Raw genomic sequence first — 15,403 nt, 5'->3', positions numbered from 1 at the left:
AGTACAAAGATTTAGCTATGAGAGTGCTGGCTGTTTGACAGCCCATAGACATGCACTGTAGACTGAGGGTGTGTACTCAATACCAATTGTGATTTGACATTTTGTGTGTGTGTGTGTGTGTGTGTGTGTGTGTGTGTGTGTGTGTATGCCTGTCTTGAAAGCAGCGTCAGCGGGTTAGACATGTTACTCTGTGTGTGTGTGTGTGTGTGTGTTTCTGACATGGTGCTTGCATACAAGAAAGTCATTTTTTGGTTTATTTTTGTGTTTTATGGTGGTACACACATTCAAAAGAACATTAAAAATGATCTAAGTTAGTGGTGTTTCCAGATTATTATAAATAATTGTCAAATGCAACATTCACACACACACACAAAAATGTGTCTTAGTTTTCTCAAATTGAGAGTGGTTACAAGCACTAAATTGAGAGTACAAGATTATTAAATTAAAGCAGGAAAAAGACAGAAATGATCACAAGAAATCAAAACAAAACAATGTTAAAGAACAAGGGGACCACTGTTATTGTTGGATGACTAATGGTTAAACTTTGTGGCATTAAGACTTTTCAGCTTTGTTGATTTTCATTTGGACAGTTATGTCTTTTTTCCTGAATGTTTCAGGATTGGCTGGTTATTGATATGCTGCTTCAGGATTGGCTGGTTGTTGGTTATATGCCATTACAGGACTAGCTGGTTATTAGAATGCTTCCCCAGGATTGGTTGGTTAAGTTCAGAGTGTTTAGTTTTGGATGGGTGTCAGTTTTGGAATGGTTGACCATTGGTTTGTCTCAGAAGCCGTTTTGTCTGGGAGTGGTACAGTTTTTTTGGATGATTCATTCAGTCTTGCCATATTTAAGATGAGGTGTAATCATTTTTCTCTTCTTTGAACCAGGAAAAGCTTTAGTGAGTTTCAGGCTTGTCGGACTTTGGAAGGGGTGTAGTTTTTATCCACCGTTTCATCCTGAAGAAACATGTGAAGACACCGTTCGTTCTGGGCCAAGGGATGACCAGCAACTCTGAGGAAAAAAGAAAAAAAAAAAAAACACAAAAAGAGAAGAACAAGAGAAAAAAAAAGGAGAGAGTAATGAACAAACATGTTGCTTGAACATACCAGAAGCCTAATATTCAAATAACTCTTTGCAAGACATTCCTGAAGTCCTGAAATCAGCAAGCAGGTCAGCAAGGCCAAGAAGGTGTAGATGCCAAGAGGAAGTTCTACGCTCTCTGTTCTAAATATCTGAACTCTAAGAAACTTCAGCAAACCACATATTATAGTTGTCAACCTACCAGGAGTTTTCCTGGGCTTTGTAACATGATTGGAACAAATTCAAACAACACTCTAGTGATTACATCAGACATAAATTGTTAATAAAAACCACCTCACAGGTTGTGTTACACTTGTGCTTGTGAGGTTCAGCGTCCGTAATCACTGGAGTTTACCGTTTTTTTTTTTTTTTTTTTTAGTGGTAACTTTCTCAAACTTCTTAAGTTATGCAACCGAACAATGTACCACAGAACTAAGGCTCGTGATGATGTGGAGATATACCACTATAATTCACTTAATCTCTCTCAAACAACACACACACACACACACACACAGTCTCTCTATCCCTATCAAAAACACATACAGAACTTGTTTCACAAAGACCCCTGTGCCATTAACGTTGAACAATGACATTTAATTCTGGAATTTGCGAGGTAAAAAAAAAAAAAAAAAAACACCTCGCAAATCTTAATTACCCTCCAATCCCTTCTACCTCCAAACCTAATTTTCCCAGTCCGCCTTGTATTAAAAATTCAAACAGGTAGAGGCGGCGCATTTGCACATGAAACAAAGATAATAGCAAAGTCTGCAATCAAAGCAAATAATTACAATCGCGCAGTAACTTTTATTGTCTCGGCGGGCGAGGGAACCGAACCTCGGATCAAAAATAAGCAGAAGTGCATACAACATCCTGCAGAGAAGAGGAACGCGTGCCTGTAATTTCACGTGCAATTATCATAAATTACACATCTAAAATAAAACAAATGTAAAAAGTAAAGCCGAGGTGCACTTGCGGCCCCTCATCAGTTTCGATCGTTTCTGTAGGTAATTATGAGAAACGTTAAGATATAAAAAAAAAAAAAAGAAAGAAAAAAACAAGAGGCGAGGAGATATCACCTGACATGACAGATTACAAGTGTCTCTCTCTCTCTCTGTTTCTCTCCCTCTTTAACCAGGTAAGAGATTCAACCTGAGAAACTTCAAATTAACAGCAGGAGAGCAGCAAACTATTGTCAGCGCTTATTACGATGAGTGTTTCACTCACTCGATTCGGGAGATCAAACTGAAACAAGAGGGAACACATTGTTTAGAGATGCCTCCAGCTGAAATGCATAAACTGTGCTCGCAAGAAAAAAAAGAAAAAAAAGAAAAGAAAAAAAAAGAAAAATTGCACATATGAACAAATGTGTATGTGTGTGAGAGAGAGAGAGAGTGTGTGTGAGAGAGAGAGAGAGAGAGAGAGAGTGAGTGAGAGAGTGAATGAAAGACACAGAAAGGGAAAAAAAGAAAGAAGCTTTTATCATTTCACCGCGAGGGCAATCCAACTCTAATGTGATGTCAGTAGTACTTAGTGCCGTGTAGGGATCTCCCGTCTTAAGAGGGGAGAGGAGAGATGAGGCTGTAAAAGCCCATAGGACACGCCCTGTGGGCGTGGCGTTCTTATTCACTCCTCCCAGCGGAGGACAGTGGAGTGAATGCCACTGCTTCGTCTCCCTCAGAGAACTGATCGGAAGACCAGAGCAAACCAAGGGGCGAATGACCGGGAGACACGTTAAAGAGACACGAAAATCATCGGCCTTTAAAAAAAAAAAAAAATCTCTTGAGATAAGTCTTTCCTGGGCCCACGGTTAGGTCATTCTACGGCTTTGGAATCCAACTTTTCATCAGCTCTGTTTCTCACAGTGCATCTAATCCACAGTTCGGGAAAATAAATAAATAAATAAATAAACTGAGGGATTTGGTGCAAAGGGCAGAACGATTTGTCGACGTCCGCAGGCGTTAGGAGGGGACTCTGGGGGAGGTCATGTGACTCACTTGTTGAGGAACTGCTCCAGGCCTTGCCGCCGTTCCTCGATGAACGTGTCGTCGAAGATCCCGTCATCTCCACGGAACGGGAGCTGCCTCATCAGTGCTTTCCCTGGGAGAGGAGGGACTACCACCTGATACGCACACACACAGAGAAAAAAAAAAAAAAAAATATATATATATATATATATATATAGAGAGAGAGAGAGAGAGAGAGAGAGAATGTATCACACAGAGAAATACACAGTTGAAATTTTAAAAAGGCAAAAAACAAAAGTACACAACACATCCATTTACCGGACTTCAGTTCCATCTGTTGAATAATTCCTATAGAAATCTAGGCAATCTGTATGAAGTCAAACTCATACACACTCTACCTTTTTCTATGCTCTCTTCCCCCCCACCCCCCACCCCCCCACCCCCTGCACTTCAGTCCCTTTCTTATTATTCGTACTCTCACCTTGCTCTCTCTCTCCAGCTCCCCCCTCAGCCACTCAAAGTCACTGTATCTCCTCCTAACACAGGACTCCTTCAGCTTGAAGATGGGGAGGTTTGTCTGAGAACACAAGAAAATGGAAATCCGTAACAACAATATACATACAAACAAACAAACAAACAAACAAAGGGGAGACACAGAGACGTGGTGCTAGTTCAGTCAGTCAAGGCTTTAAAACATCGACCTCAATGCTAAGATAAAAAAACAAAACAAAACAAAACAAAACAAACAAACAAACAAACAAACAAACCAGAAACGCACAGAACTGTTCCTTCAGAGGCAAGAAGCAAAACCACAGCCCTTACCCCAGTCAGTCCCAGTCAGCCACTCTGTCGGTTAAAAATTCCCCTGGATACTAAAGAGACATCGCGCTAAAAAACTCCGCTAGACGCAGGAAGTGGGTGATGAGTCGAGATCATCTCCTTGTCTGAGTGTTCCTAACTAACTTAGAGATGTTCTCCTTCAGCCCAACGTCAATGTGGTTGCCCTGCGTAATTTGTTAAGAGTTTGTGGAGATGACTCCTCAGAGTCAGACTAAGTGGTAGAAAGGCTGTTTTGTAAAGCAAGCACTGAACATTACCCATTGAGGCCGCAGCAAACTGCAGGAGTACTTGGATTCTTATTCTTTTTATTTCTTGTTTTTTTCCCCCCTTCTTTTAAAGACCCATCTTTCCAGACAAATGACATGGCCAGTCTCCATTCAGGGAGAAACAGAAGAGGCAAAAGGCAGCAAGAGGCACACACAGAAAGAGATGAATCGATATCTGCGCATATGAGCACGTCTGCCCAAACACAGCGGTTAATAAAGGAGAGGGCATAAATGAAAAAAAAAAGATGGACAGAAAACAGGAAGTTAAATGAATGACTGTCTGACTGTCTGGTTTGAGGGGAAAAAGTCTTCTATAGGCTCTAATTGGGGAGGGAGCGAGAGAGAGTGAGAGAGAGAGAGAGAGGGGAGAGAGAAAGAACGAGAGAGGGAGCTGGAGAGAGGGAGAGAGAGATGTAACATTCATTATGACCCTCCATCCTCCTCCATCCTCATTTTCTCTCTCTCTCTCTCCCTCTGTTCGCTATAATACGTCAAAGCTCTGCCCTTGAGAGAGCCTCTTCAGGAATCGCTCGTTCTTTTCACAGTGAGGAACATCGATGAAGGACGGTCACCGTCCCCTCCCTAACCCCCTTTTTCACTTTTTCTCTCTCACCAAACCTTCTCTCTCTCTCTCTCTCTTGCACTCACTCACTCGCTCGCTCACTCACTCACCTTCACTGTTTTCCTCTCCTCTATCCTCCAAATCTCTCTACCTGTGAAGCGGGGGCCTTGGTGGACTTACGGTCCTGTACTGATGACAGGCTTTGGGGTCTGCAGTTAAAATCGTTCATTCGTTTCTCTATTCGGCTCTATTATTGGGTAATGAATTGGTTAATTATTGTTCTTCTAACTTTAATCTCCCTAATCAGACTTGGCTGTAATAGTAAGGGTGATGATAATGTATGGAGAAATAAGAGAAAATGAGAGAGAGAGAGAAAAAGAAGACAAGGAGACGTCTCCACGATGGCTTTACAAATTTTTTTTTTTTTTTAAACAGTCGTTATATTCCCAGCTAAACACGATGCATTTCTGCTACCTTGTGGCCATCGAATTTCCTATCGTAGCCTGAGTGAGACAAAGCTGACTTTTAATAGTCTCTCTCTCTCTCCCTCCTTTCTTGTTTTCTCTCAGTCCCCTCTTCCAATCCACCTTTCCAGAGCTTCTCTAGGTAAGCACCTCTTATTTTCTCTCTCAATCGCTCTCTCTCTCTCTCTTTCTCTTTTTTTTTTTGTTGCTCTCTCTCTTGGTGACAGCATTGCTCTTTCTTGCTCTCTCTCTCCCCCCCCCCTCACATTCACACACACACACACACACTTCTTTTACCGTAACAGGAGACGGGATTAACAGACACTCCTCTGTGTGTGTGTGTGTGTGTGTGTGTGTGTGATTAGTGCAAGGTTACCGCTGTGTTAAAGGTGTGTTGGCAGTGCTGCTGCGGTGGGCGTTAGCCTGACTGCGAATGCCGCTGACTTAGATTTCTCCAGAATTAAGGAAACCCGGGGAAGTTAATCATCGTGTCAACAAATCACTGTTAATAACAGGTAGGTCTAATCCAGCCACACAAAAACAGAAGAGCACTTCCTCATTACACCGGGTGGTAAAAACACCAAAGGCTGAAAGGGTGAGGATGTGTAAAATAATAAAGTAATCCCTTGGCTTCACACAAACACACACACACACACACATACACAACACACACACAACACACACACACAACACACACACAACACACACACACACATTCTCCATGATCTGACTGATGGGTTTCAGTAAGTCAAGCCTCCTGCTTGGAGTTTTGTTTCTCTGTGTGTGTCTCCTCTCACACCTCAGTGAATCCTGAGACATTTCAGAAAAGTCCCTGGGATGTATGGACCTGCCTGACCCCCCCCATACCCCACCCCCCCCAACCACACACACCCTTTTGTATTGTACTAACTACAGCAAAATTAAAATAAAAACAAAACAAAACAAGGATTTCTGTGGAAAACAGAGAGAGAGAGAGAGAGAGAGAGAGAGAGAGAGAGAGAGAGAGAGAGAGATGAATAAAAAACTGGTTCCTCAGTTAGCGCTGGGAACAGAGTGAACAGTGCACTGGCAATCCTGAAGAAACATAAAAGCCATTAGTGCATTTCAGGTGACACATTTCTCATAATTCCACCTCAAAAATGATCTTGCATTGCTGAAAAAGAGAAAGTGATACAAGACGACGCATTCCCAAATCACACATTCACAAACTACTTGGCATTTCATGTATGTTTAACATATTCTTGCATGGTTTCCTGACTCAGTAGAGAGAAAAGACTTCAGTGACCAGAGGAGATGGAGCGGAGCTGAGCTGCATCTGCCTACTTTTTATTTTTATTTTATTTATTTATTTTTTTGAGGGGTTTTTTTTTTTTTTTTACGAGTTTGACCATCTTAACTCTCGCTGCTAATGATCTCTCAATCAAAGAGGAGATGAGCGCAAAGAACCAAAACAAAACGCATTGAACAAAAGCCCTGATTACCGTGACAACCAAAGTTAACTGTGGCGACGGCATCGAGCTCCCACATCAAACACTTGATGATCGGCTGAAAACTCCCCGTTCATCACGCCACGTTGTCATGGCGCTTTGTTTCCAAAGAACCTCTGAGGAGAGCTGTCAATATCGCTGTGATCTGCTGTCGTTTTTTTCTCTTTTTTTTTCCCTTGGTGCTCTGACAGAGGAAGGAGCACCTGAGTAATAGTCTGGAGTTGGTTGATAAGGTGTAAGATCTCATACTGGATTCTTCTTTCGTGAATTTTGGACCCCCCCCCCCCCCACCATTCACTACAGCCTCAACTTTGGCTGAGGTAAAGCGGAGTGACCAGAAAAAAAAAAAAAAAAAAGGGTCCCATTATTTTTCCCAAATAAATACAGTGCAGGAGGGGGAAACAAAGTAAAAAAAACTGAGAGATTCAGGAAACGCAAGGCAGAGACATTCAGTGAAGATGAACTCGTGGACAATATGCCAAGACCCTGAGGAAGACGCCGATGAGGCGGTGGGGACAATTAGCGTGCGACTTGATTTTATAAGTAAGCAAATTACTGATCTCCAAACGGAGCTGGAAGCAGATCTTAAATCACGTAACGATGAATTTTAATGGCAGCTGAAGGAAGAGTTTGCCGAATTCAACCCAAGATATTAACCAAAAGCCTTTGACAAAACCACAGACGTTTGACACACTATTGTGTTAGAGCTAGTCCCTGCTGCCAGCCCTACTGTGGGGGTCACTGAAGGCTACGATACCAGGTGAGCTGACTGCTACGACAGCATCTCTTCAAAAAGCAAAAAAAATGGCAGCAGACCATACATTTATTCCAGACTTTTAGGATTTGAAACAGCAGTAAAAAAAAGATAAGAAGAGATCAGAACATATTACAACAACTAAAGGAACTGCAGAAAGAGACAGATGGGACATTTGGGGAGGAGATGGAGAGACAGGCAAGACTACGGACATTACGTGGTCGGGATCCAAGGCCACTAAATGTCTTACTTGGCAGTTATGTCACTAACAGGCAAAATGAATGCAATCAAAGACCCTGATACAAACCGACCAAAAATATGAACCAAAAGAAACAGAACATGTCATTCAAAACTGGTATAACTGATGTACATCAAGAATGAGAAATTGTCTTGTAGATTTACCTTCTACTGATGAGGGAAAACAAGTAAAATCCTAGGTCGCGATGGCTTTCCGCCAGAGCGATACAAAACGATAATTGATACAGCTACGATAAGTGTTGATGCAGTAAAGCTTCTGACAAAAGTCAATCAGTAATTTCCATATCAAGATTTAAGAGAGATTTAGCTTTGAAAAGGAATCAATTAAACCTACTGATGGCAAATTCCCAGCAGCCCAACACAAGAGAAAAAGTCAACAGATCTTTGTCAATCAGATTGACTTTAGAGAGAGCGGGACATGACAGGACGGCTGTCTTAATCCAGGCCTGTTTGCCATGGATATCGAACCGCTGGCTAAGGCAGCTCAGTGAGAAGATATCGCTCACAGGGAGTAACTACAGGGGCCATAGAACACAGAATTATGTTTCGGATGATGTGATGATGTACGAGATGGACATCTTTTCCAAAACTGATGAGTGTCTTGGAGAAGGGGCTCAACTCCTCACTGGTTAGCATATATTCTTATGCTGTTTGGCGTATTTATGATTTTGTCTACATCCTGTATATGAAACATAAGCTGGACTTAAGACAGGCTGTATTAGTTTTGGCTGATTTTTTCTCACTGTTGGCTATAGCTAAACATGATAGCAGATTGGCACACTTTGTAACTTTCAGAATAACACTAGAGAAACTACTGAATCAACTATGTTAGAAAGTTGTACCAATGATAGAAACTTCAAGAACTGTTGTTTAACATGTTTGACTCAACTTTATCCATATTTACATTATTTTTTTTCCTCTGTGATTGTCTTTATGTTTTGACAGTGGCCATCACAAAAAAACATTGGGTCTGAAATTTACCGATTGAAGACACTGACTGGGCGTTGGCCAGGCCTGTGTCCTAAACAGATCCATAGAACACAGAGACAAAATGCCTGATTCCTTCTTCAGAGGGAGTTGTGGAGGATACAAAATTGAGGCCAACTTAATTTTAAACGACATGAACTGTTAACTAAAAATCACTTTATGACTAAAGAATGAAACTGACTCAATTTGGAGTGACTGGACAATTTCTTTTTTTTTTTTTTTGGTTATGTAAATCAACACCGAGCAGCAAAAACAGGACGCAAAGTCTATGTCGGAAAACGTGAGTTCTCTGTGAGTATTTAAAAGTCTGGGATATGACACTAACGTAGAGAATGACTGAAAACAAAACAAACAAACAAAAAAAAGAGCAATTAATAAGGAAACAATGAGATAGAGTCAATCAAACTGAGAAAGACAGAGAGACCAGATCTATTTCACTCTCTCTCTCTCTCTCTCTCTCTCCATCCCTCTCTCCCTCTCTCTCTCCCTCCCTCTCACACTCACACACGAATATAGTGAGCCGTCAGATAGAGGCACTAAAAGCGCTCCTTCTTTCAGAGAAACTCTCCAGTACGGCTAAAAGCTTCCACATGGCTTCGACTGAGACGGTGGGAGGCTAACACAGCCCAAAATAATCCCCTCCCCCCTTCACTGTGCACCCCCCCCCCCCCCCCCCCCCCAGTCCATCCTCCACACCCCAACACATCCCCTCCTCTCCTCCCACCCCCCTCCTCTTTTTGAGATGCATGTGTGTGTTAGAGACAATGGTCTGTCCTCATTAGGAGAGAAGAGAAAGAAGTGAAAAAACAGCCCCGGAGAGGTCAGGCCTCTCACTGTACACAGGGTTCAGGGCCTAGCTCTGCATTAGCTTTTAGCAAGCCGGATCAAGTCAAGTTAAGGAGAGCGCATTTTATCTCTCTGGCCTCTTCGCCTCTCTTTCAAAATAAAAGTATTAAAAATGGAAGCACAATGCCATCTCGTCGCATCATATTCCCAAAGGGGGGTGGGGGGGGAGGGGGTGGCCACAATGAGAGCACTCACTTTCTCAACCCCCCCCCACCTCCCCCCAACCACCTCCAAAACTCCCTCCACTGTGAGACACCCCCTCGGATCTCTGGCAAAAAGCTGCCCCTTCTCTTTGTTCCTGAAGCATCAACTCCCACTTTTGATACTGTCATCTCAAGTAGGATATGGTAGCCTTGATTCAATATGCTCCCCATTACCATTAAAATAGTTGTCGGGGAGGATGCTGTATACTTTGGATTATACTTGACTGGCAATGACAGCCAGGCAAGCAAGCCATTTTTATTAATGGCTGAGAGAGAGAGAGAGAGAGAGAGACGGGCTTGGAAATGGAAGAGAGAATGAAAGGAGGATGAAGAGGTGGAGGTGAAAGGGGGAGAGAAGAGAGAGAGAGAGAGTGAGAGCGGGAGAGAAGAGAGAGAGAGAGAGAGTGAGAGCGGGAGAGAGAGAGAGAGAGAGAGAGAGAGTGAGAGAGGGCAAGAAAGAGAGAGAAAGCTGTAAAAGGAGGGTTTTTATTCTCCTGTCTGTAAACAAAGTAGGATCCCAAAGTCCTCTGCCATGTGTTTACATCTCCGACAGAAACGGGGGGGTTTGACTGGAGCTGAGGTCTAATGTTACCATGCTTTTTTTCCCCCACTTGGTAAACAAGCCTACTGAGCACAAAGTGTGAGTACCACCAGAGAGAGAGAGAGAGAGAGAGAGAACAAGTACATCAATGAAACGTTTAGCACAGCTAAGAACAAGCAGAAGCAGCAGCAAGGTTCTCCACGCTTTCACAAGTTTGGGGAAAAAAAAAACAAAAAAAAACTCTATAAACAAAAACAAGGAAGCCTTGAGTGCTTTGCCTGGGAATGACAGATGTTCTGTCCCATTACTGATTACCTTGAGTGAATGTGGATTTAACAGCTGCGTGAAGTATTTACTCACCATAGCTTTGGCATGTCCCCCCCCCCCCCCCCCCAAAACACGACTTATTATACAAATGAACAATATGGAGGATTACTATGGGAGAGGAGACACATGCACATGTTTATCTTACAAAAGAGCGAAAAAAAAAGTTATCAAAAAAACCAACTCTGGATGTTCCGCCAAAAGTTCAAGGTCAAAGACGACCACGTTCCAACAGTGTTCCCTTTCTATTTTACGCTAAGGCCAAGAGGTCACCAACATGTATCCCTCAGAAGTCAATTTTTAGGGTAAAAGAAGGAGTTTGTCTGAGTGGGCAGACTGGGGTGACTTTTTTAAGCAGGAGGGAAACAGGTCACATAAGTTATCCCGCGATGCTGCACACTGTCCACGGTTGGTCCTTATAAAGAGGTATAGCGGTGTCATCTCACATGAACGCAGGATCAGATTAACAGAGATCAGACAGGTGTGATGAGAACAAACAAACAGATGGATTATTCTGACATTGGAATATAAAGAGCTTATAGATCAGAATATGGACATTTCAACACACCACTCAGTGGGGGATGGGAAAGGGGTATGACAAAATGCCCCCCCCCCCCCAAACTCATTCACTCTGATTTTCTCTCAATGAAGGGATTAAAAAGAGTCTGCCAGAGCACAGCTCACACTGTTCCCTATGCTAACTGAGCAACCAGTTTTTTGTTCATCTCTCTCTCTGTCTCAGTCACACACACACACACACACACACTCTCTCTTACTCTCTTTCACACACAAACACACACAGACACACACACGTGCACGCACAGACACACACACACACTCTTACTCTCTGTCTCTCTCACACACACACACACACACACACACACACACACACACACTCTTACTCTCTGTGTCTCTCTCACACACACACACACACACACACACTCTTACTCTCTGTGTCTCTCTCTCACACACACACACAAACACACACACACACACACTCTTACTCTCTGTGTCTCTCTCTCACACACACACACACACACACACTCTTACTCTCTGTCTCTCTCTCTCACACACACACACACACACACACACACACTTGCAGTATTAACTATTAGTGTGTGAGGGTTTTTTTTTTTGGGGCAGGGTGGGGGGGAATGGAGGGGGGGCTGAAGAGACAACAGAAGTAGTGAGAGGTGGGGGCATGTAAACGCAGCCTACGTTTCGACTTCACAAATACAAATAAACCCCTTCTTTTTGAACAGCATCTCTTTTTCCAACGTCAAAACCACTTCAGAGGCAAATCAAAAGTTGACAGCACCTCTTTCTTAAAGAGAGGGGAAGGAGGGAGGGAATAGCGTGAGATGGATGAGCAGGGTGCTCCCTTATGCAAAGCAGGGTCACCGTGGTCTTAGAAACACACAATAATGCTGATTACACGCATATGCTAATTATTACACGCTAATCAAGTACAGTAGCTCTGGATATGGACTGCTGGCTGGTTATGGCTGGCATCGTGGGCAGAGGGGAGCTATAAATATTATAGAAAAGCTGGAAGGACTATGGTGTGTCAGTACACACACACACACACACACACACACACACACAGAGAGGAGCGTCTGTCAAGACTCATCAGCTGTGATGGAAAATGACTGTTAGAAATGAAAGGAGGTGCATGGCATGTCTGAAAATGGTAATGCAATATCTGAGTCGTTTGTGTAGATGCTTTAAGACAACTTCTGCTACAGACGTGGAATTATGTTCACTTCCAACATTCAGAGCGGTATGTATAGAGGCGAGGCTGGGAGAAAGAAGACACGTCTGTAACATAAAAGGCTATATAACAACTTCAAATTACCCCCACTTCGAAGTGTACATTTAAATCAACTTACTTTCACAGTCTGAACTTCACTATCTACCAATGCATATACAGATTGTCACATAAACCCAGTCACGTTCTGCGAACGTCGTCTGTGCCTTGAGTGTCACGCGCTTATATGACAGATGAAAACGTCATTATATTATCCGGACGACGACCTAAACACTGCTGTCGAGGGCACGCACGACGGCTGCCGTTTTACCGGTGGCTGCCAGGAAAAATAGCCCAAGGGTACGGGCGCTGGCCTACTGTCTGTGAGAGCGGTCCAGTACCCAGAGGGTTGAGAGCCTGAATCCTTTGTCTATTGACGGTTGAGCAAAGCACCCTCGGGGTATGGATGAGCGTGACATACGACATAGTGAAACACGGCACGTTTCTCCGGATAAAAGCGTCAGCTAAAGCGGTACATGGAATAAACGCTAATTAGCCGAATGCTAGGCAAGATGAGGCGTCTCAAAATCTTGCGACTAAACCGCTACAGCGCAGAGGAGCCAAGCAACCTTTGTTTGTACAGCAAAGGTCACGTCTTTCTCAGAGAAGGTAAATATAACAGCCAACATCAATTTAATATGGCGTATTAATGGAGAAACCTCAAGTGTACTCAACGTGACATTGCCTATATTCTCAAGTCTGTTTCTCTCTCTCTCTCATTCACTCACTCTTTCTCGCACTCACTCGCTCACATACACAAACACAAAACACGTACACACACACACTTCCCCACTTACACAAAGGAAGGAAGAGGAACAAGGTAGATGAAGGCCACATTGCTTACTGAGACAACTCATTTCCTTACCAGCATTCCACAGAATCTGGACGACGACTTTCCGCTACTCTGGCGGTGACACAACCGTCAGAACTGATTTCACAGAACTTTAGCATCAGCCAAACGTTGGGTGTTCGAAAGCACTCGAAACAAACCAAACCAACAACAACAAAAAAAACTTCCCAACAGAATTTTGTTGGACTGGACAAACTGTTACGTACGAAGAGGTAAAACACAGGTCATCAGTACATTACGCCAAATTAATTTCTGAGTCTCATAAATCTGCAAAATATGGAGAACAAGTGAGATAACAAGTAATACACTGACAGCTACAAAGTTTTGTACATATCACCAACAGAAAAGGACCGTTAGGTCAACCATACCAATGATAATTTCTCTTATGACAGCACAGGTTTTTAAGGCGACTGATATTGTGAATTTCACTGTTACAACTTTGTGTGGACCTCTCGGTTCCACGACACCTAACTAAATAACTAATTAACTAACCAACCAACGAAATAAATATTTGCTCACAAAACTGTAGGTAACGTCAGAGCCTCAAGGCCATGGCGTAAACGGTTAAAGCAGATAGTTAACTGACAGTGTGTGTGGAGGGGGGTGTACATCCCTTGGCGTTAACATTCTTCAATATTTGAACTCTATTATCTCAGCCTTACACACCACACAGGCGGGGGTCTTCTTTGTGAAAGATAGTCTTGGGCGGAAAAACCTAATTACCTACATTGACACTCTCTCTAAATTATATTAATCTTGAACTATGTAGTAGTGCTACTGTTTGCTTATCTTTACTTTTCGTCAACCAATTGAGAATGCATCTCAATTCCAAAATGACAAAACTGGCGGTGAACTAATTAAAACAAGTAGCACTGTCAGATTTTAAAGCTCTGCTGCACCAAAATGTGTTAGCAAGCTGCCGAAGTCATACAAGTTCAATATCGAGTGTAGCAGTAATCATATCTGACAGGACACGTCAAGTTCAGCGACCACTGTTTAGTGCCATAGATCACTGCTTTATTTTCAGTCAGATTAAGACAAAGCCTGATCTTTAAAATATGTAATTGTTAAGGCAACTGGCATAATTCGCATTGCTTTAGATGACAGAGGATGTTATTAGCTTCTCAGCTATCCCTCTCAGTTGTGCTAGGCTAGGGTGGTTCTAGGTTAGCTAGCATAGCTAATGTTCACGTTTACGCACACATTCACCGTTATGTCTACGTCATTTAGCACAGAAAATAAAAGCACATTTTGTGAGCTCATCACACATCGGTATCCGTCAATACGACATGTCAGTGGTCATGTATAAAGTTGTGGCCGATACACTCAGAGTTAGCTAAAGAGGGGTTAACATTACTGATAACTAACGAGCTATGCTAATTAGCGGCTCACCTTCAGTCTGATCTCATATGTGGTGTATCTGGACCGACCGACACCGACCGTCTGAGGGTCCCCCACATCAATCTCTAGAAAGTTACTTGGTGGACCATACGCGTCGTTCAAATTTTGAGGCTTACTGTATAGCCTCCTCGTATCTGCAATGGCATCTGCCATTTCTTCGCAGAACAGATTCAACACTCGTGTATTTCTCCCTCACTTCCGATCAGCTGAGGCGCAGCTGACATTTGGCGCCGCATATGTGTTTTTTTCATCGATGACTCAACGTAGTCTACTGCGATTGGCTAACTAACCAATCTAGTAGACATCGGTATTTGGTCGTACATAAACGTTATTGAAAGTATTGCGACATTATGATGTCAAATGCACTCTATAAACAAGGTGTTAAATATTATCCAGGCTCTGATTTAGAATTGAGAATCACAACGAATAATAAAGGGCATCTGCAAAAGGTAAATGTCATGTCATTACTTTTCATATTATTACTTTTTTCTGACTTACCAAAGCTTCCCTTTCATTGTTATTAGCTCATAAATGAAAGTAATATCCACTTGTAGCATTCTTCATAGAGAGGAATATCAAAACAGCATGTGTAATATCACTATTAATGTTATTTTTATTTGCTGCACCTAACAGAGGGCTGTTCTTAGGTATGTGGACGTTTCATGTCGAGGAGACACAATTAAAGCAATCAAATAACAGTTACCCGATAGAGTTCATTGCTGCCATTGCTTGTAAAGTATACGTACTTCAATAAAGTTTTGAGGCATT

At 42.6% G+C, this 15,403-nt stretch overlaps 1 protein-coding gene across 5 annotated transcripts; it reads right to left on the bottom strand.

The window, feature by feature from the left end:
- Positions 1-240: 240 nt before the first annotated feature.
- Positions 241-14,827, bottom strand: snx3 (sorting nexin 3). Of its 5 annotated transcripts, none has more exons than XM_030771525.1 (4): positions 14,627-14,827; positions 3,527-3,622; positions 3,076-3,200; positions 241-1,012 (listed from the first exon to the last, which is right to left on the bottom strand). In XM_030771525.1, the coding sequence occupies exons 1-4, from the start codon at positions 14,786-14,788 to the stop codon at positions 907-909; spliced, it is 489 nt and encodes a 162-aa protein (XP_030627385.1). In that variant the 5' UTR covers positions 14,789-14,827; the 3' UTR covers positions 241-906. The 5 variants fall into 5 exon arrangements, with proteins under 5 accessions (XP_030627385.1, XP_030627386.1, XP_030627387.1 ...); XM_030771526.1 differs by having other exon boundaries at positions 3,527-3,595; XM_030771527.1 differs by having other exon boundaries at positions 14,693-14,827.
- Between the last annotated feature and the right edge of the window lie 576 nt (positions 14,828-15,403).

The sequence above is a fragment of the Chanos chanos genome, chromosome 4 (assembly GCF_902362185.1).
Source record: "Chanos chanos chromosome 4, fChaCha1.1, whole genome shotgun sequence".
NCBI classification, from domain to species: Eukaryota; Metazoa; Chordata; class Actinopteri; order Gonorynchiformes; family Chanidae; genus Chanos; species Chanos chanos.
Note: the sequence above shows the minus strand (reverse complement) of the source record. Positions and strands in the feature narration are given on the sequence as shown.